Source organism: Pollicipes pollicipes, unplaced genomic scaffold (assembly GCF_011947565.3).
Source record: "Pollicipes pollicipes isolate AB1234 unplaced genomic scaffold, Ppol_2.1 Scaffold_4295;HRSCAF=5057_pilon_pilon_pilon, whole genome shotgun sequence".
NCBI lineage: Eukaryota > Metazoa > Arthropoda > Thecostraca > Pollicipedomorpha > Pollicipedidae > Pollicipes > Pollicipes pollicipes.
This window is the reverse complement of record NW_023596461.1, coordinates 39,320,894-39,342,692: the sequence shown is the minus strand read 5'-3', so window position 1 is coordinate 39,342,692 and position 21,799 is coordinate 39,320,894. Positions and strand designations below refer to the sequence as shown.

At 59.7% G+C, this 21,799-nt stretch overlaps 1 protein-coding gene across 1 annotated transcript in view; it reads right to left on the bottom strand.

The window, feature by feature from the left end:
- Nipped-A (Transcription-associated protein Nipped-A) overlaps nt 1–21,799 on the bottom strand; it is a 113,398-nt gene that overhangs the window by 18,649 nt on the left and 72,950 nt on the right. The window contains 28 exon segments of the mRNA XM_037220554.1: nt 236–395; nt 1,106–1,236; nt 1,902–2,054; nt 2,419–2,505; nt 4,094–4,111; nt 4,113–4,252; nt 5,303–5,435; nt 6,421–6,523; nt 7,436–7,605; nt 8,150–8,301; nt 9,384–9,579; nt 10,064–10,186; nt 10,538–10,686; nt 11,282–11,429; nt 11,779–11,895; nt 12,968–13,123; nt 13,707–13,916; nt 14,082–14,228; nt 14,596–14,850; nt 15,237–15,381; nt 15,735–15,901; nt 16,216–16,349; nt 17,165–17,312; nt 18,307–18,418; nt 19,446–19,777; nt 20,052–20,341; nt 21,534–21,576; nt 21,578–21,660. Coding sequence (XP_037076449.1) covers nt 236–395; nt 1,106–1,236; nt 1,902–2,054; nt 2,419–2,505; nt 4,094–4,111; nt 4,113–4,252; nt 5,303–5,435; nt 6,421–6,523; nt 7,436–7,605; nt 8,150–8,301; nt 9,384–9,579; nt 10,064–10,186; nt 10,538–10,686; nt 11,282–11,429; nt 11,779–11,895; nt 12,968–13,123; nt 13,707–13,916; nt 14,082–14,228; nt 14,596–14,850; nt 15,237–15,381; nt 15,735–15,901; nt 16,216–16,349; nt 17,165–17,312; nt 18,307–18,418; nt 19,446–19,777; nt 20,052–20,341; nt 21,534–21,576; nt 21,578–21,660 — 4,202 coding nt within the window.

The following is a 21,799-nucleotide window of genomic DNA, read 5'->3' as shown; positions in this document are numbered from 1 at the left end:
TGCAATGTTACTATCTATAGACGACAGCATAGATAGCACATCGCACGCATGCACTGTGTCACATTGTAATAGAAAGGACTTACTTTCACCTGCCGACACAGAGGTCGATGTTTTCAGTCAATGGTTCTTTCCTGTCCACCTCACGTCAACACACACTAAAACAGGACTACGTGTACAGTATACACTACCCAGCAGCGTCATTAGCACCGAGCTGGGGCAGCCTAGGTCGGCGCACCTCCTTGGTGTTGGTGGCCGGCTCGAAGTCGTACATGTCGGCCGCCTCTTTCTTGGGCCGGATGAGCTGAAGGGAGCTGCTGTCCAGCGCCATCTGCTCCAGCGACAGCGTCATCCGGTACCACAAGTTGTGGCTCTTGCCCAAGTAGCGCATGATGCACCTGGAGCGCGCGGCGAGAGTCGGTTGGGCGGTGCGGCGCCAGCTCCTGCGCGCCGCCACGCGACAGAGCAGTCTGGCCGGCGGCCGGGCGGCCGGAGAGGCAAGGCTCGGGCATCAGCTGAGCTGTGCCAGCGCGCGGGGAATCAGCTGGGGTGGCGGACAGTCGGGCGGGACCGGCGCAAACACACGCCGCCCTTCCGTCACTGGTCACACTGCCCTGCTGTCGGCAGTCAGCTATTTCAGGTCCAAGCGGCGAAGACTACAGCCACATAACATCAAGCATGCTGTTACCCGGGAGCCAAACAAGATCCAGCTACAACCGCGACACCAGCTGGCTTTCAAATGACGAACCAATGAGGAAGTAACTGCGCATGGCAAACAGACCGATGACAATACCGGCACAGTGCGTCATTACACTTGGGTCGCTGCTACCAAGTATGCAATAGTGCTCCTGGAAAAACATGGCCTAAACTGGTCCCATGGCAACATTAAGAGACGCAGTACGTCACACAGCCACAATACGACCCCAACCTCAACCTCAACCTCAACTCAACCTCAACCTCAACCTCAACCCCAATCACCTAAGCCTCAACCTCAACCCCCAACATCCGACAAGCAGGCAGCAGCGGACCGTACACTGGGTCTGGCGCACGCGCAGTTTCCCGTCCGGCCACGGCGGACACGGCAGCGCACCGACACCAGCTCACTCACGGCTTCAGGGTGACCGACGGCTGGCAGTGCACCAGCGCCTCCACAAACGTGTTGAGCGCCGACGGCGAGCAGTCCTTCTGGATGTTGTGCGCCCCCGACACCAGGAACGGCACCAGTTCAGCCGACAGCGACTGAAACACGCATACATCATCAACTGGCCGATTCCGACAATGGTGCTGCGTTAGCTGGCACAGGCGTGAAGCCGGTGGGATTCCCCGCATACGTCGTGATGAGCATGGTCTGGTATGACAGTGTGATTAGGCTGGGCTGAGAGAGTAACCTCATAAGCTCTGATCGACCTCGAATTTCCATGCTATACTTACTTCGCTGCACAGGACAACCCGTGTAGCAGTCTGGTCCAAATCTCAGGGATGGAGGCGCCGCCCGGCGACCGATCCCATATCGAGTCCATCAGCTCACACATCATCAGGGATGGAGGCGCCGCCCGGCGGCCGATCCCATATCGAGTCCATCAGCTCACACATCATCAGGGGTGGAGGCGCCGCCCGACGGCCGATCCCATATCGAGTCCATCAGCTCACACATCATCAGGGATGGAGGCGCCACCCAGCGGCCGATCCCATATCGAGTCCATCAGCTCACACATTATCAGTCCTCAGCTGTGATGAGCCGACAGCACGGATGCTGCTAAAGACAGCCGCTGCCACAGGCGCGTACCAGCGCCAGCTGACACGTCCCGTTATTGAGGTCGATCGGGGAGACGAGAGGGGAGGGGACGGAGCACAGTCACGCTTCACCGCTACCATACACAGAGCGCCTCAGAGACCGTACGCACCTGCTGCTGCCGCTCGCTGAGTGTTTTCCAGACGCGCGGGAAGAAGTCGAGCCAGAGCCGCTCGGCCAGCGGCTGGTCGCTGTGGCAGAGCTGCGTCAGCGCCGCCAGGAAGTGGGGCGTGCGCACCTCCTTGCCGCCCTCCAGGAACTTGGCCTGTGACAGCGCGAGAAAGACGCATGTCAGACGAACACGCCGCACTGCGGCACTGGCGCACCCAGCTGCCGCGACGTCCAACCGTACGGCGGCGAACGCCAAGGGGTTCCGCAGATTCGAAGACGCTAGAGCGAAGCAGGCGAGCTGAAGGCCATGGTGAAATGACCACCCCATGACGTTTCTACAGTATGCGAACTAGCAAACGCGTTCAACCGCGTCCTCGCAGACAAAGGCATGCAGTGTCTGGGAGCACAGCGGTAATCTCACTGGTGCATATTCGTCTGTCTGTTTGCATGGATGCGCATGCCTGCGCGCGCGTGTGAGCATACGTGTCAGCGTCAGCGGGCGCCAGTTGTGCTCTGACCTGCCTGGCGACGAGCACCTGCAGCGGCACGGCGGGCGGGGCGCTGGGCCGAGCCGTCTCCCCCTGCTCGCCCAGCTCCAGCTCGTCCTGAAACGACACATACGCCCCCCGTGGCCAGTATGACAATCAGCTACGTCGTTCTGCTCCTCAAATAAACACTGCTGGAAGCGTCCCACCCAAAGTGTCAGGCGAAGAGAAACTTCGCGACCAATATCGCCGCTCAGGATATTGGGTGCCGATAGTTCAGTAGCTAAGCTGCACGTATGGGAGACCAGAGGTACGGGGTTCGATTCCCCGCGGTGCCCGCTCTTCATGCCAGGGTGAGAGGAAGCCCCACAATAAAGCCTCGACAACCAAGCGCGTCGTCAGGCCCCAATGCCATACACCCATTACGTCTCCAGGAACATCTCTCAAGTGAATGAGCGCTCGACGCTGGAATTTACGGTACTCGTGCACCCTAGACATTTTATACATTGGTGAAAACTAAAAGGTCGCACCCTCGATAGTTGCCGAGTGACGGCCATTTTGCGCGTGTCACGTGATCGTACCCTCGATAGTTGCCGAGTGACTGGCATTTTGTGGGCGTCACGTGATCGCACCCTCGATAGTTGCCGAGTGGCTGGCATTTTGTGGGCGTCACGTGATCGCACCCTCAATAGTTGCCGAGTGACTGCCATTTTGTGGGCGTCACGTGATCGCACCTTCGATAGTTGCCGAGTGACTGCCATTTGTGGGCGTCACGTGATCCCACCCTCGATAGTTGCCGAGTGACTGCCATTTTGTGGGCGTCACGTCGGCCACATCACGAGGCGGGTATCCGATACCTTACTTTTTCCCCAGAATACGCAATGTTAAGGATGTTCTCATAATGATTTGCTGTATCTTACTGTGCTTCATGCGGTTCTAAAAGTAACATGTAATCAGGTCATCCAAGATCATATTACGTCAAATGCTGCAGAGGAATACACATTTCCAGGAGCAATTTCCAATCATCTAATACATTATTGGTCACGTTAACCGATGGCTGGATGACTGGGTGGGCGGGCCATGCTGACTGGTGTTGTCAGCTGACTGGTTTGGCTATTTTGGGAGGCTTGTTTCGTTGCCGCCCCATACTTAGGAGGTAACCGGAGTGGGTGAAAGCACGCAACGCCTGACCCGGGTGGTCGGGCGGACCTAAGAAAGGCCGAGTGTTATGTGTGGTGGCGCCGTGAGTGCAAATGTAAATACAACTACCCACCGAGGTGACGAGTGGGATGACGCACACTGCACAACGCCACTGTTCATAGCATCGACTGCGGTGACCGCCGCACCACTGGGCGCCCACCGACTCCCCTGCGGCCGGACCGGACCAGACCCCGGGACCGCGCGCCCACCGACCCCCCTGCGGCCGGACCGGACCAGACCCCGGGACCGCGCGCCCACCGACTCCCCTGCGGCCGGACCGGACCAGACCCCGGGACCGCGCGCCCACCGACCCCCCTGCGGCCGGACCGGACCAGACCCCGGGACCGCGCGCCCACCGACTCCCCTGCGGCGGACCGGGGCCAGACTTCGAGCCCGCGCGCCCACCGACTCCCCTGCGGCCGGACCGGACCAGACTTCTAGCCCGCGCGCCCGATGACTCCTCCTGCGACCGGACCGGACCGGGCGCCAGCAGCCTGACGTGACGTACGTTGCTGCTGTCGGTGTTTGTCCAGGTCTGCTGCCGGCTCGACGGCGCGGGACACCCGGTACTGGTGGAAGGCCTGCCGCTCGCCGGGGTCGCCCAGCTGTATCACCGACGACAGACTGGGCAGCTGCAGACTGGCCGAGGACAGCTGCATCGGCGAGTCTGCCGGGTGAGGCCGGACCGGCCGTCACAGGCACGCGCGCCGAGTGGCGGCACGCGGACCCGGCTCGCCGCTCCCAACGTCCCCAGCCCGTCAAGAAGCTACACGTTGACGTCACCAATACTAATGAGCCTTGTAGCACTCATTAAGTACAGCTGCCACATATCGTCAAATCCTGTCAAGCCCAACGTTTTGTTGGTGCCTGGGCATTTTACAGTGCACAAAGGGGAAATTTTACACACTTTTGGGGACTTGAGCCCCGTGCAATTTTACAGCTATTCTCTATCACTCCCGTGGAAGTACATGAGAAGAATGACATGAAAATCAAATTTGCTGTTCAAATACCCAATCTTTTTTAGAACCGCAATCATAGTAAGTGCACCAAAATAAATTGATATCTCTGATACCTTAAGTGGTGTATTATAATTCGGTTGGCAATTTGGTGGTCGTGGCTATGGCTGGTGGTGCTTACGGAGCGGGCCTACTTGGGCTTTTACTCATGATTCATTCCATCACTAATGAGGTACGCTAAAGGAAAACGTGTAATATCTCGAAATCGTCCCGATTTGCTCGAAAAAATGCTGAAACAACAAACCCACAAGCCTTCACTTTGCGAGACATGACGATGCTAAGAGCATAGCAAATACAAATGCTTGCTTGGTACGAACTATCCGCCAAACGGCAAGCCACACCTTTATCAACAGAAATGTGCTGATGGAGCGAGCAGTACCAATTTCAACGGATTCTTTGGAACGCCTCGCAGTTACTACACCATGCAACATAAGAAACAAACTGCTAAACCGTGACTACAATATGAGCCCATTCGCATCGCGCTCGAGACGTTTATTTGACACGTCGATTTTTGCCACGAGATAAATCTAGAGGACACTGCAAAGTGAGGACTTGCAGCACGCTCAGTACAACCGCCAATGGGCAAGTCCTTAATACAGGCGACCGTAAATAAACAATATAGCCCAGCTTATCTAGGGACCGGCAAATGCAGCTGAGGTTTCTCCTGCGTCAGCTGGCGCCGGGCCGCAGCGGCCACTCACGGTTAGCTGTGACGAGCAGCAGGTCCAGGCACTGCTTGATCCAGTAGTGGTGTCCGATGTGCTCCCAGTTCTGGCTGCACACCACGTACAGCAGCCGCTCGTGCAGGCGGCGCTTCATGCTCGTGTCGAACACCTGCCGCGCACGTCCGGCCCGTCAGGGACGGCCCGACAGTCAGGGGCAGCCAGGGACGGGGCAGCCAGGGACGGGGCAGCCAGGGACGGGGCAGCCAGGGACGGGGCACCCTGGCTGTCAGGGGCAGCCAGGAACGGGGCACCCTGGTCGTTAGGGGTAGCTAGGGACAGGGCGCCATGATCGTCAGGCAGAGGGGCTGGGCGACACTGGACCTCAGGGACGGGACAGGGACGTCAGCCGCCGGCTGCCAGGGATGGGACAGTCAGGGACGGGGCACCCTGGTCGTTAGGGGTAGCCAGGGACAGGGCGCCATGATCGTCAGGCAGAGGGGCTGGGCGACACTGGACCTCAGGGACGGGACAGGGACGTCAGCCGCCGGCTGCCAGGGATGGGACAGTCAGGGACGGGGCACCCTGGTCGTTAGGGGTAGCCAGGGACAGGGCGCCATGATCGTCAGGCAGAGGGGCTGGGCGACACTGGACCTCAGGGACGGGACAGGGACGTCAGCCGCCGGCTGCCAGGGATGGGACAGTCAGGGCTGGAGCCAATCGTCATGAACCAACGAGTTTGTGGCGACACCAGGCGATCAAGACATGCCAGCGTAGGGGAAACCGAGGGACGCCGGCCGTCGGAGACAGCACAGTCGGGACGGCCAGTCAGTTTGGAGCTGTAAGAACGAATTGTAGCCAGCTCTGAGTAACGACCCGTCTGGCCATTGCCATACGAAAAGACGCTGTCCGGTCTGTTCCTTTCAAGGTACTAGAAGCGCCATCAATACTGGAGTTGCTAATGCAGTTTTAGAAATTTAAAGGCGCAGTTATGCTGCGGTATGGTTTATGTTTGAGACCGCCAACAATCCGACTTGTCAATATCCCTGACAACGAACACAGCATGGACGGTTTTCTAAGGGCCTTGATCTGTCCCGCGGTGCGAGCGAGCGCGACCACTCCTGCGCCCACCCGACCGCGGTTGTCGGCTGACCCACCTCGAAGAACTTGGACCGGATCTGGGGCTGGGCGCAGCGCAGACCGGACAGGAACGCCGGCTCCAGCTTCACCGTCAGCTCGGTGCTCTTCAGAGCGTCGTCTCTGCGGCAGAAGAGGGCCGTCAGCTACCGCGGCGGGTGGCGTCACACGGCCTGCGCGCGCTGCCTTGCTCTGTCCGCCTTACTTAAGATCAGTTTGTCCTGCGACTGACCGAGTTCGATAGCCAGAGCAAGCGGCTTGCACGCCGGCATTGGCGCAGCAGGCGGATCAGCAGAACTAACGCTGAGCACGCAGCACCACGCTGCTCGTGTGACACTGAGCCAGTAGACAACACCCCGCTTCCCCTCCGCCCACACACACATCATAATGCAGCGTTCGTGCATCGCAATGCAAAACAGGACGCAAAAGCGCAGCCCAGTGCATCAGCCGGCGCACGGTGTAGCCGGGGCTCACGGAGTGCGAACAGTTATCTCGCCCCCGGGAACACCCCCGACTGCGGTCCCTGGCCGCGGCGACAGCCCCTCTGCAGTTGGCCACGGGCCGGGGTGCAGCGGCTCGGAGGACTGGCCAGGGCGTCCCCCTACGGCCCTGATACCCCGCACGCCCATGATCCCCTGCACGTCCCTGATCCCCTGTACGTCCCTGATTCCGTGTATCTCGGTACGTCTCACATCTTCTGTGGGTCCCTGGTCCCCTGTACGTCCCTGATCCCCTGTGCGTCCCTGATTACCCGTACGTCCCTGACCCCTGTACGTCCCTGACCCGAGTGCGTCCCTGATTCCGTGTATCTCGGTACGTCCTACATCCTTTATGGGTCCCTGATCCCCCGTACGTCCTTGATCCTCTGTGCGTCCCTAATTCCGTGTATCTCGGTACGTCCCGCATCCTCTGTGGGTCCCTGATACCCTGTACGCCTCTGGTCCCATGTGCGTCCCTGATTCCGTGTATTTCGGTACGTCCCACATCCTCCGTGGATCCCTGATCCCCTGTATCCAGCAGCCCACTGCCGCTTACCGATAAATGTAGTTGACCAGCTCCAAGAACTGGGCCTGCACCTCCGGGTCATCGGTGAAACGTTTCTCGATGCAGTGCATCAGCTTAACCAGCAGGATCGACTTCTCGCGCAGTGAAGGTCCCTGGTTGATGGCGATCGGCGACTTGTTCTTCACCCACTCGTCCACCATCTACACCGCAGGGTAGACGTTGCCAGTATGGTCACCAGAAACAGAACAGCGATAACGCATTATGAATGAATGATGCATGCACTGAATGCACCAAGAAACCCTATAAGCTGACTCTGCGTGAACGTGGCCACATGGGGATGCTGCGCGCAGCATACGGGATCAGAGCCCGAGCTTCTCGAACCTGTTGTGGCCGAAGACTGCTTCACTTATCAGCATCCCTGACTGTTAGAGTCGCTCATTTCACCCGGCCATTTCACACCGGCTGCTGCCGCCGGTTAAGCGCCACCAAGACGCATAAGGAGATACGCTGCGCGGATTATGACTGTCGCAGCTGAATGACAATCGACGGAAAGTACCGATCAGCGAGATCCAGCGTTGCACGTACTCTCCTCTCTTAACGGGCAGAAACATAGCTTATACCTGGCAATACACGTGAGCCTAAGTTAAGGACTGCTTAACAATGTAATTAAGCATTCATCCCTTATAGCGTGCCTTGTAGGAGTAAATCATTTGTCGTTGAACTGTTGAAAAAGAGAGGTTTTACCTTTGTGATGGCCTTCAGAACCTTGACCTCGGACGTCTTGTCGATCAGATTGACCAGAATGGCGCCGATGAAGGACTTGCGCATATCCAGTCCCATGACGCCCACACGGTTCTTGACCAGGTCCAGCGCCAGGATCAGGAGGTCGACGGCCACTGCGCCGACGGACACGACGCCTGAGACTGACTCGTCGGCCCAGTCCACACACGTCGTGACACGTCACGCGGGACAGGTCACTGTGCCCATGGCCCAATATCCGACATCGCGCCGTAGATTTTACTTGATTTCGTGTACTCTGCTCTACAGCCCTGCTCCTCGCGAGCCTGGTGCGTGTCACATGCACCTGACGCATGAGCTGCGTTTGGTAGGCTGAGATCCGAATACTAGGTGGGGAATGACTTCTCAGGCTCCCCTCCCCTCCCCCCGTGACGTCTTGATACTGGCCATGGACAATGCAGTAAAACTGAATGATTCCACTACATGCATATTATCTGATCACAACACACCCAAAATAAAACAAAACGAACAGATCAGCCTCATACACGAGGATTGCTGTGAAGTGTGCCGTTTTCACCCATTCTGGTGCCGCACACGCCCGAAGGAATCGTAATAAGTTAATTTTTTTGCAACAACGGATTTTTCGGCCTCATAAACCTTCACAAACTCACATCACAACGAAGGTAAACGGTGTTGTACTCGACGGCCAAATTAGTCCGGTCGCTGAGCGTGAGACGGGGGGGGGGGGGGGGGCGGGGGACTTTACAAGTGTTTCGGACACATGCCGTAAGACTTTTGACAAGTGAAGATCATTTGGGCCAAGTTCCCAAATGCGGCAAAATGCTAAAAGCCTGACACCGGTTTCTGACAGCCCAAAATTCGGTGATTATCCTAACACATTTCTAATGTACGGCAGCGTTGGGCGGCCCACAGTGGAGGCCCTGCACAAGGATCGGTACGCAATGAGTAATGGTCGTCCATTTCAGCCAAAAAGGCGGCGCTAGGCCCCTTTGAGCAGGTTTGCGCAAAGGGCCGCACTCTTACCCGGATTACCCCACCCACAAAACAAGGCATGCCTACAGCTGCGCCGCCGCACTGTTCGCCTACCCGGCGCGGACTCCCTCCCCCTCCTCCTCCCCCCCCCCCGCGCTGCCAGCTGCCGCGCCGTCCACCTGCCCGGTGCGGACTCGTGCCCGCTCCCCCCCCCCCCCCCCCCCCAGCCGCCGCACTGTCCACCTACCCGGGGTGGACTCGCCGCCGGGCGTCAAGTGGTCACGTGCCATGCGCTGCAGCACGCGCATAAAGCTGCTGATGAGCCGGTCCACGTAGCAGGGGTTGCTGTGGCCGGCCGCCTTTAGCACCATGAGGGTGCCGTACAAGCTGGACGGCGTGGCGGACGTGTTCTTCTCGAAAGCCACCAGACCCTCGAACACAACCTGCCGGCGACACGCCAGACGCCCAACATTCCATTAAACCGCACTTCAGCTGCACTGGAAAGCCAACAAGCCACTGACGATCAGCCAGCACCCCTGGCAGCAGACGGCACCGTCCACCAGCACCAGCTATTACACAGATCAGAGGGACTCGGACGGCATACGGCGAGCCGATCCCCATACGCTGGCGGCCAGGCTTCGCTTTGGATGGAATGGTGCGTCACCGCGTTCTCCAACACGAAGAGCCATTGGCGAGAATCACATCAGAGCACGTGCCATAAAAAGTGACTCACGTGAGCAGCCCAGACACGGCGCCCCCAGAGGACCCCTTCCACACCCGCCCGAAGAAGTACATCAGACCAGCGTCACGCCACGTAAGCCGTACTTGGCGGCCCGTACGCCCAGCGCCGGCGGCCAGTGACAGGCAGCGGACGGCGGCGAGCGCGCCGGCTCGAGCTCCCGCGCCCGCCGCCGCCTCCACACTCGCCTTGCTGACGTGGTTGTACAGCGACTCGAGCTCGTCGTACTTTGAGGCCACGGAGGAGCCGGTGGGCTCCGTCGGGAACATGTTCATCAGCTTGGTCAGCAGCAGGTGGACGGCCCTCACCACCTGTGTACGCCGACGAACGTTCACTTCATATTTGTACCATGTCGCCCTTCTCTTGTTTACGCCACACGTCGCACTGTGTCAGTATCACAGCATCAACCTGCAGCTAACCACAAATTGGAACAACGTTGCGTTGCAACTTATCTTATACATCGAGAAGCGGCAAGCATTGGGATGGAACTCTGCCAGTGATGCTTCCAGTAGCTTCCTGTACCTGCCAGTAGCTTCCAGTGACGTTCAGTTTTCACATACCCGAACACAAACCCAAACGAAAGGGTTCGTGCGTGCTTTGCAGCATGTTGCAGGTTACCCAAAACCAAACACTGGGCGGCGATGCGTAGCCCAGCAGCACACCTTCTGGTTTTGGGAGGCCATGCACGCGGCCAGGCCCCGCTGCAGGTGCTTGAAGTTGGCCAGGATCTGGTCCCGCTTCAGCATCGTCAGCAGGTAAGCCAGCAGGTCCAGGGCAGTGCAGATGTTGCTGTAGTTTGGCTGCGGCGATTCTGAGGATGGCCGGCAGCCCGCCACGGGTTCAGCGTCAATCGTACGCATAACACGCCAAACGAGGGTATGCCACCATACAGGTCAACTGACTACGTGTAAAAACTTTCTATAGACTAGGAACTGTGCATATGGTGAACGATACAGCGTATCCCATTTTATACAGTCAACTTTTTGTATGACGTCTCCTACTTGTGAGCCATTCGGGTATTTTTTCCCGGTGTGCAAACACAAGGGCACAGAAGCAGTAGTTCGAGGCTGGTGGATGCGCTTCCATCGACGTGTTTCCGGGCTTTGTTCCATCACACAAATTGCGACTGTAAGGCAACGGAACCATGTACCACAGTCGCATGATTGCGACTGCGCCGGGCACCGCCTGAGGTCTGCCACGTGACCGACGTGGGCGCGACAGCGAGCGAGCGGCGCCGCACCACGTGACCGACGTGGGCGCGACAGCGAGCGAGCGGCGCCGTACCACGTGACCGGCCTCGCCGGCCAGGCGAGCGAGCGGCGCCGCACCACGTGACCGGCGTGGGCGCGACAGCGAGCGGTCGGCCGGGGCGCGTCGCCGCCGGCCGGGCCGCAGCGCGGACGCACCGACTGACAGCAGCAGCTTGTCGACCCAGACGATGCGCAGGTCGCCGTGCGGCAGCACCCCCGGCCGCATGGCCAGTTTCAGCAGCTGCACACAGCGGCGCGACAGCTGCTCGCCCGGCGCGCCCGGCGTCGTCGACAGCTCGTTGACCTGACGTCACAGTGTCACGTGACGGAGGACAGCAACGGGGTAACGAGAGCGTCACTGCACGGACGATTCGGTGGCGGTGCGCACCGGAGGGTGGTGATGTCTCGGTTAGCCCGCCATGACCGCAACCGAAGCCATCAGCACGGTTCTGTGCGGCCACCCAGACCACGTGGTCCCGGCTGGAACTACACCGCGGTTCCGATTCGAAACCTTATTAAGCGATAGTCAATGGCCGCTCGCGTCAGCCGCCGCGGCGGCCGCTACCATCAACTCGAACAGCTGCCGCACTGTCCCTTACTGAGCTGAGCACACCAACACCAAGACAGCAGCAGACAGCTGAGCGGCCACACACCTGACACGCCAGCTTCAGCAGGAAGTTGATCAGCGTCTCGGCGTGAGTCTTCTCGATGCGTCTCAGCGACTCCTTCGTGATGCCGGGCTTGAGAAGCGCTCCCTTCGACAGCGACTCCTGACGGCCGCCGCGGTGAGCTTAGTTAGTGCATACAAGCGGCTCCTGTGCGCGGCGCGGCGCGGCGCGACAGAGATGTGAAATATGACTAGGGAAATGACTACGACTAGGGAAATCGCTTATACATATATATATATATATATATATATATATATATATATCTATATCTATATATATATATATATATATATATATATATATATATATACGCATAACTTGTTCCTCGCGCTCGCGCTCGGAATCCGACACGGACGACTGTCACGTGCACGCGGAGTCAGCTGACTGATCGCCCCACCGCATGCGGCGCTGATTGGGACTGTGATGTCGCACGACTTCATGTATAATGGTAGTTAGTACAAATAGATAAACAAATAGATACATACATACATACAAGAAGATACATAGAAAAATAGATAGATTAGTCGTGCTAGTTTGGGACCCTGAGGGTTTCCTGATCACGGCGTGACGCCTACGCCAGCTGTCCTAAGTGGTGCAGCTGCGGCGAGCGAGCGGGTCGCTGCGGGCGCGACGGATGAAGGAAGGGGGAGAAGAGAATGGCGTTAGGAGCAGCGCTGACCGAGTTGAATTGGCTGGCGCTGGAATGCGATGAGAGTTTGGTGAGTGGGGTGATTATTTGAGGATATCTGGTCACATGATGCAAGGCCGGCGTGGCTCTGCACCCACGGGGAGCGGTCTCGTGATTTTCTCTGAAAGCAACCAAAGCATACGGTACCCCTGCACACCTCTAATATACCACTGATACCACCTACCACACGACGGCCGGCCGTAGTGAAATGAAACCACCCCGAACAAGAGAAGTGAGCCCCCACCGATCTCTGACGCCGCCCTTCACCCGACAAGTGGAGCCACTGAGCTGCCGCGACCGGCGGCTACGCCGATCTCTGATTAATACCTCTAGCACGACAACCAGGCCGACTGCCGCTCCAGCCGCGGCGGGACAAATGATCACACGGCGGTCCCGGATCCGCACACCACTGGCGCCACCTCTGACGCGGCCGACAGCCCCTGGCCGACCTCTGACCCGTGCCGTGACGAGCGGGGCCGGACTGACCTCGTCCTGGCGGCGGACGATCTCCCAGCGCACGATGACCTCGGCCAGGTCGACCGCCAGCTTCTTGTGCTCGGGCGTGCCGGTGGTGCTGAACGCCAGCCGCTGCACCGAGCTCACCATGTGCACCAGCAGCTGGTGCCGCACCGGGTAATACACCTGCCAGCACACCGGGCTCACCACACGCACTAGCAGTGCCCAGCCAGGTGGCGCAGGCGGCAAAGCATGACGGATGGCCGCCGCAGTGTAGTGCGGGTCACCAAGATGTCTCAGGTAAGTGCCGATCGTGGGCATGCGGGCGTGAGTGACGTGAGCGCATGCCTGTGCGAGTTGGTAGCTCAACGTGGCTCGGCCAATGTATCCAGGAGCAGCAGCATCGCCAAGCTCATGGCAACATACACACACGCTAAAGAAATTTCACGTTTTCTTTGCAATTTTTTTTTGCAGATGACGCCATGACGTCACCGTCTGAGCTGCTCGTCGAGCATCTCACGCGGGGGTGGGTGTTGGTTGCACACTCTAAGATTCGACCACAGAGATCTCTCCCTGCGGGACACCTGCTGCGATGCTGCCACCTCAGCAGCAAGTGATCGTGTCTCCCCAGCCGCCACGCAGACCAAACAGGCAACATCTCAGGATACGTCATGCCAACGAAAATTAGATCTAAGACGCCGGAAGTTGTCGCGCACGCCGGCTGGAGCGGCTGGATGTGTCTCCGGGCGCTGGCGCCCGGCTGCCGCACCTTGTTGTGCCTGACGAGGAGCTGCAGCATGTGAACCAGCTGGGTGAGCGAGTGGTGCCCCTCCTCCACGATGATCTTCTTGGTCCAGTGAGTGAGCATGGTGTTGCCGTCCTCCATGCGCACGGGCATGGCCGGCGTCAGGATGTCCAGCGCCTGCCGCACCACCGGGCGCGCCTCCATCGCGTGCGCCTTCAGCAGGCTGTGGAACACCTGCGCAGCAGAGCGCACGGCACCGTCACACACCACGGCCGACTTCCGCGGACCACACCGCCTCAGCATCAAACGTGACGAGGTCTCCACGCCACCCCAAGGTCGCGCCCTCCGTCCGACGGCCGTGCTGGAGCGGCGCCTGTCGCGTAGGCCGGCGTGACCTACCTGCAGCACGATGCGCTTGTGGATGGCGAACTTGGCGATGATGTGCGAGAGCAGGAGGTGGCCGTGGTACTTGGTGGTGGGGTCCACGCAGTTCTTGCTCATCAGGCACGGCCAGGCGAACGTCATCAGGCGACGCAGCTTGTTGCCCTGGCAACGGCCCGCGGGTGTCAGCCCCTCGTAAACCGCCGTCAGCGGCGAACTGGTGAGACATGCGACAGCAGCCGGCCACGCCTCAGCGGCGTGGCCTAAGACGTGAACGCCAGCACGCCAATTCCACTCGAGAGTACACAGCGACTGACATGACACCCAGTTGTTAGATAAGTTCAGGGATGCGCGCTCGACTACGGGAAACAAAGATGCAAACCACGCGTTCACCGGCGCGCTCCAGCCGCAGGCGCCTGGCCACACGGAGCCTCTCAGGTGAAGAGTCTGGCTCTCGCGCGCCCACCCGTCCGACGGCGTGTGGGACGCGGCGCCGCCCGGTCGGCTGGCTGGCCCAGCGTCCCCAACCCACCTGGCGTTTGTTGGCCACGTCGTGGATGTGCGGGGAGGCGTGCTCGATGAGCAGGCAGGAGAGCTGCAGCAGCAGGATGCGCACCCCGTCGCTGATCTGCATCGGCCGCTCGGTGTCGATGAACGAGCGGATGAACACGCTGACGATGTTGGTGGCCGAGTCGTCCTCGGGGGACGGCGGGGAGCCGATCAGCTGGTCCACCTCGCCGCGGTCGAACGACACGGCGAAGCACGGGATGATGATGTACTGCAGCACCTGACGCCCACCCAGCCGCCGGTCAACGTCCAGCCCCCGGCCGGCGGCCGCCGCTGCGCGCCTCGTACAGCTGCGCTGCTACAGCTGGTACCGAGCGTCCATGCAGGCTCGCAGACACCGGATCAGAATAATGTCCAACATCATGACCGGAGGCAGGATCAACCATCCACCACTAGCTGGGCGGATTGGCGCGCATCGTGAAGGCGCCATACCTGTCTTAGTTTGTTCACAAAACATCCGCACAACGCACGTTAAACTACTCGAAACTTGACCCAATGTCATCGCGTAACTGTATCAGGCCGTACGTGAACAGCATCAGCAGTGTGCCACTGCCTTCCCCAGAGGCGCCAACCAGGGCTACACGGCGGAGCGGTGGCGGAGTCTACCTTGGCCTTGAGCTGCTGGCTGATGTTGGGATCCTGGTACAGCTCCACAAACTTGAAGAAGGCGTCTCGCTTCCACACCACCGTGTACGACTGCGCCACCGTGTTCTCCAGAAAGTCCTTGATGAACTGGAAATCTACGATGTACCTGCAATATATTTCACTAGTCGGGAATGTGCAATGCGCTCCACGCATCTGACAAAACGCTGGGTGTCCATGTCCAGCCAAAGGAAGAAATGTAGGATTAGCATTATTGGACGATAAATGTGACTGGTAAGGCCAGAAGCGACAGAGCATCACGACCTCTACGGCGGAGACAACCGGTCCCATTGGTTTCACTGTGCAAAGATCAATGCTGCTGGCGTTGGTAGGCATCGTCGTTAGTGGCGCCAGTGACGGCGTCTCAGCAATGCTAATGCATCGTCATTAGATTAACACACCGCCAGCCAGCCATGAATCACGGGACCTGTTGCTTGTGACGTGTTCGGCACGCCGCCTCACCTGGAGGTGAGCGCGCGCACCAGCTGCAGCAGCAGGTGCACGTTGTCGGGGTGGTGGATGAAGTAGCGCAGCAGCGTGCGGGCCAGCAGGCGCGGCTGCTGCCAGTGGCCGGACTCGGTGCGCTCGCCGCGCTGGTGCTGCTCGTGATACGCGTCACTGCACCACACCTGCAACGGCCGCCGCCGCGTCAGACCCGCCAGCTGCGGCGCCGGCGAGGGGCACGGTCCACACTAGTCTACACTCGTCCACACTCGGGCGACAGGTCCACACTTAACCACACTCGGGCGACAGGTCCGCACTCGTCCACACTCGGGCGACAGGTCCACACTTGTTCGCACTCGGGCGACAGGTCCACACTTGTCCACACTCGGGCGACAGGTCCACACTTGTCCACACCAGCGCGCGACGGAGCGCGGCGGCGGCGGCGGCGGCGGCGGCGGCGGCGGCGGCGGCGACTGACGGCCGGCCCACTGAGGCTCACCAGTTTGTGGGCCTGCACCAGGTGCGACTGGCCGGCCAGCCACTGGTCGTCGTGCTTGGTCAGCAGGTAGCAGATGTGCACGGCCTGGAACTGCAGCTCGGCTTTGTCCTTCTCGCCCTGCACCGACACGGCGCCTGCACAACAGAGGGCCGCCGTCAGACGAAACACGCAGCGGCTGGCCGGCGGGTGATGGGACAGGTCACACACAAACACGCGGCGGCGTGCGCGCGCATGGGGAGGAGTGGCGCCGGTCCAATCAGGTGCTCACGCCAGTGGCACAAGCTGAGATGGGGCCAAGCCAGTGCCACATAATTCTAGGTCAACACTCGCACAGGAATAGGATTTCACCAATAACGTTGTTGACGTGGAAACCCTTTCCCTCACGGAACCCGCATTGGGCACACATATATGTCGGCAAAGGTGCGTAAATTCCTAAGGTTTCAACTACATTTTGATTTTGCCAGCCCTTGTATTGCGAAAGCCCTGCGCGCGAAACTTCGGACACCATCCACGCCCCATACAACCCTGCATCCTAACGAACCTCACCCACTTCGGACCTATTCCATTGCGGGTAGGTTCCTGTCAATACAACGCTTTTAAACAAAACCTTGCTCGCGAGCTTTTTCCAATTTCCCGCACTAACCCCTTGCACTTGCACTTTTTTCATTGCCAGTCTTTTACATACCAAGCTCATAAGCTATGAAATCCATCCATAACCGTTCATGGCAACTAACCTTTGCAGTTATCAACCCTTTCAAAGCGCCCTTGTCCGTGACGAATATTTTTCCGTCGCTAGTCCTTTCATAATGAGCCTCATTCATTAAAAAGCATCAATGCGCTATTCCACGAGTCTAATTAATAAAGCCTAAGTCTAACGAGTCTAATTCCACTAAAATGCCAGAGTGCAGCACGCACTTGGCCGCCCTCTGCTGACGGTCTTTCCACTCACCGGACACCATGTTGGTAAGCTTGTCGACCGAGCTCTGCACCATCTCCCTGAAGCACTGGCCGTCCTCGTGGTTGATCAGGTACTTCAGGAAGCGGCTGTTCTGCTGCTCCTTCAACACCGTCTCCGTCATCAGGTAGTCGATCGTCTCCTGGGAAGACACGACCGAGGAACAATGACCTCAAAGTAGCACCGCCACCTACTACACCGTGTACGTAAGCGCCAAGATGGCTGGCAAAACCTGGGTGTCGTCCATCAACTGGAAACCATACTACATGACATGGCTCCATTACTCAATACCCTGTTGAGGGCACGTGCCATACCAGTGAACCAAACAGATAGCATGTGGTTTTCCTTCAAGCCAGGCGAAATTTACCGTTTGAATAGTATCGCTGCTTGCAATCGCCCCGTGCATCTAGAAAACAACAACAGTGAGAACTAAGCTTAAGTTCATGTATGACCGCATTGCAAATTTAGCTTCCTACTGAATGCTAAACCCCAAAAAAGAAACATGAAGACATGCGACATTTCAACCGCAAGTGGGAGCAATAGTGGAGTTCGGAGGCTGCTTGTATGTCTGGAAAGAGATGCCAGCAGTCCTGTTGACAGTCGCCGGTTGCGCCGGCCGGCCACCGCGACGCTGACCAGCTCAGGTCGCGACCCTGTGCTGGTGGGACGGCGACGGTGGCGGCACAGGCCGGCCACCGCGACGCTGACCAGCTCAGGTCGCGACCCTGTGCTGGCGGGGCACGCTGGTGCGGCACAGGCCGCCCGCCGCCGCGCTGACCAGCTCAGGTCACGACCCTGTGCTGGCGGGGCGGCGCTGGTGGCGGCACCGCCGGCCAGCAATGGCTCATACGGGATGTCCCAACATGCACACTATGCAGGTCTCGAGTGGGGGAGGACATTTATACACGCGACGACCCTGACAAAACATGGCAAATCTAAACCTCCTCACGGCAAAGCAAGACATTTGACGCGGCAAATCAAAACATACGGAACGGCCCTGGCAAAGGCATGTGGCCAGGTCTCTGTGCGCTCGCTGGGTTTTACTTCAGAGCTCTGTTCACCACTGCGAGTGGGTTGCTATCGCTGGCGAGAGCGTCTGTGACGACGGCTAGGTGCCACTAAGCCCCTGCGCCTACCTGCGGGTACCGCGCCAGGAACTGCAGCAGCGGCGTGCGCATGGTGGAGCCTGCATCCACGCAGAGCTGGGACTCGGTGGTCAGCACCAGATGGATCAGCAGCTCCACAAACCTGCCAACGCGACGGGCCGGGTCCGGGTCAGACCGCGCCGCCCGGCCGCCACCGCCGCGCGCGCACGGCGCGATACGTTCGGGTCAGACCGCGCCCCGCCCAGCCGCCACCGCCGTGCGCGCACGGCGCGATACGTTCGGGTCAGACCGCGCCCGCCCGGCCGCCGCCGCCGTGCGCACGGCGCGATACGTTCGGGTCAGACCGCGCCCGCCCGGCCGCCGCCGCCGCCGTGCGCGCGCGGCGCGGTACGTCCGGCGGCGGCCGCGCACGCGGCGTCCCGGCCGGCACTCGGCTCATAAGCCAGGGGACCCACTACTCAGGCTGCAAGCGGGTCCCGACTGTGGCACCACGCCCGCGGCACGGACGGATGGCGTCATTCTGAATGACAGGTGAGAGTGGCCCAGACCATTCCATTCCATTCCAGTTCCGGTGCCACACAGTGCCAGGTGATAATGAAAGCACGGCGTCAGCAGCTGAACGATCATTGACAACACACGCCGAGGAAAATGCCTGTTCAACGAAGATCAACGTACGGAGAAAACTCATAATCCGTTCCCAACCCCGCATCTGTGACGCTGCCCTCCGCCTTCCATCCCAGAGCCCTGAGTACTGTCACCAGCCCTCCGCCCTACACCTCTGGAAGCTGCCTTCCACCCACACCCCTAAAGCCCACTGCCACTCTCCATCCTAGGCTGCAGAAAGGCCGCCGCTACCTCTGCACTCTGGACTAATGGAGACTGCCACCCAACGCCCATGCTACACCACGGCAGTCGGTCATCCACGATTCATCATGAAGCCCTGGAGGCACCCACCCACGTCCCAAGCCGCTGTGGTGCAAAGGCAGCCCCACGTATGCCCCGCTGCGAAACATAGGTGACGTTCCTTAACGCGGGCGTCTGCATCCCTGGAGGGCACCCCAGCCCTCCACCCTCCACCATACCAGGCTGCCGCCCGCCCTCAACTCCGCATCTCTGGCCGGCGTCCCTCGCACCACCTCCCACCTCCTCCCGACCGGCGACCAACGTACCGGCTGGAGGCGGCTGGGATCTGCGGGAAGATGGCCAGGATGGCCGTGCAGATCTGGTACTCCTGCGTGGCAGTGGGCGCCGTGCGTAGGTTGGCCGCCTTCTCCTTGTCGGCGTCGCCGGCGGCGCCGCCGGCAGCAGGCGCGCCCGCAGAGGCGCTCTGAATGGCCGCCTCCATCCACTTGCGCAGGTGCTGCACCAGCTGCTCGCAGAGCTTCTCCTTGAACGTGTTGGGGAAGAGACGCGTCAGGTAGTTGAGCCGGGGCACCACGTTCAGCGTCAGCGAGCGGTGGTCGCCGAGCAGCAGCAGCAGCGGACGCATCTCCTTGTGCACCTGCCGGACAGATGCCACGAACGGGTCAGAGGACAGACGCAACGGCTAAACGCTGTGTCCACAACGAAACCAGACCAGACAGAGCAGCTCGTCGCCTGTTATGTACCCCTTGGCGACCTGTAATCCAGCACAACACTGCCGTTTCTCCAGCCATTTAACGTTATCGAGAGCGTCAAAATGTCCTGTAACAAGGGTGCATTGCGGGTTAGCTGTCCTCCGAGCCTGGAGGCTGCTGGCAGAGCGGGTCAGAGCCGGGGCCGCCGGCGGGACTCACCACCTCCATGTCCGGCTGCGCGCCGGCAATCAGCTTCTTCATGCACTGGAAGCCACACTCCTGCAGCTCGGCGCTGCTGGAGTTGAGCGCCCGGTTGTAGAGGACGGAGAAGATCTTGTCGCGGTAGTTGGGGATGTAGTAGCACTCCGCCAGGCAGCGGAGAGCCGACTGGCGGATGGACGTCAGGTTGATGGACTTGTAGCAGGGCAGCTTCAACAGGCTGCTGTCGTCCGCCTCGCAGAGCGAGAACAGCTCGCTGAAGAACACCTTGTGTTCGCTCACCGTCAGGTCTGCCGACGCAGGGACACGCCGCTCACGCACGGTCGGTCGACGGCGTCAGCTCAGGACAGATCAGAGCAGATCACATCAGATCAGGTCAGCTCAAGACAGACGCGGGACAACAGCTCTCTCAACGCCGCCGCTCACGCGCAGTCGGCCGACAGCGTCAGCTCGGGACAGACGCGGGACAACAGCTCTCTCCCACCGCCCGCAGTCGCTCACGCGCAGTCGGCCGACAGCGCCAGCTCAAGACAGACGCGGGACAACAGCTCTCCTACCGCCGCCGCCCACGCGCAGTCGGCCGACAGCGCCAGCTCAAGACAGACGCGGGATAACAGCTCTCCCACCGCCGCCGCTCACGCACGGTTGGCTGGCGGCGTCAGCTCGGGATAGACGCGGGACAACAGCTCCCCCATCGCACGCCCCCACCGAAGAAGCATGCCGCCAAATACCAGTCCACGACGCCAGAGCACGCCTTCGTCAACCAACACGACACGTCATGAAGCGCAAAACTTCAGGGCGTAGTGCACCGCGAGACCTGCGCTCAATATATGGCACAAGTCTGAGAAGCTAGCGGAGTGAATGTGCGACGAGGGAACCGAACGCCACACACACCAAGCCCACTCACGGAACGTCTGCTCTAAGCTCCCCCCCCCCCTCCATGCATGGCCACGCAATCATCGGCTGTCCGAAGGCAAATCCCACCGAGGAATCACTGGCTTACGACTGGACCGTGGGGATTTTACCTCAACATTCCGGCGACGCCGGTCGTAACGCTAGAATTCGGTCACAGGACCCCTGTCCAGTCGAACACTACGTAGATGATATTCCCTTCGGAAGAAAACAGCAGTGCCCCGTTTCGTAATAGAAAACGGGGAATCCGTAGCGTGCGTCGGGTCTAATTCCTCCGCCCTTGTCACCTGGCGTGAAACTCCTGGCGCGATTCTTCCCTTACCATACATTCTGATTGCTTCAACAGCGAGCTCTGCCTCCGCCGGCGGGCCGTTTACAAATACCTTTCCTGAATAGCGTGTAAATGGCATGCCAGAATGGAATTTAGGGCCGACAGTAACCGGACGCAGTCCCGTTCGTCAGACCGTCCGGCCAATCCTCCCCTTGCAGAATCACACCACACAACGCCTTCACATACCATGCAACACCAGACAAACAGAACAGTTTCGCTAACGGCTCCTATACGCCTACCGATGGTGAAAAGGCGCGGCTGCAGGGAGTAGCAGAACGTGTTTGCCATCCATGATGCCGATCTGGGCGTTGGCCGGCTGCTGCCTGACCAGGTGCTTCTTGGGCGGCACCATGTCGGCCAGCGCCCCTTGTGCGGCTGGATTAGCTCCGAGTGGATCGCTTGAGGATGCGCGACAGCAGCTCCAGGCTGTGCATCGCCTGCGGACAGCCGAGATCAGGGCGGCGGACGGGCCGACAGCCGTCCGAGGCCAGCTGAGGTACCCCTC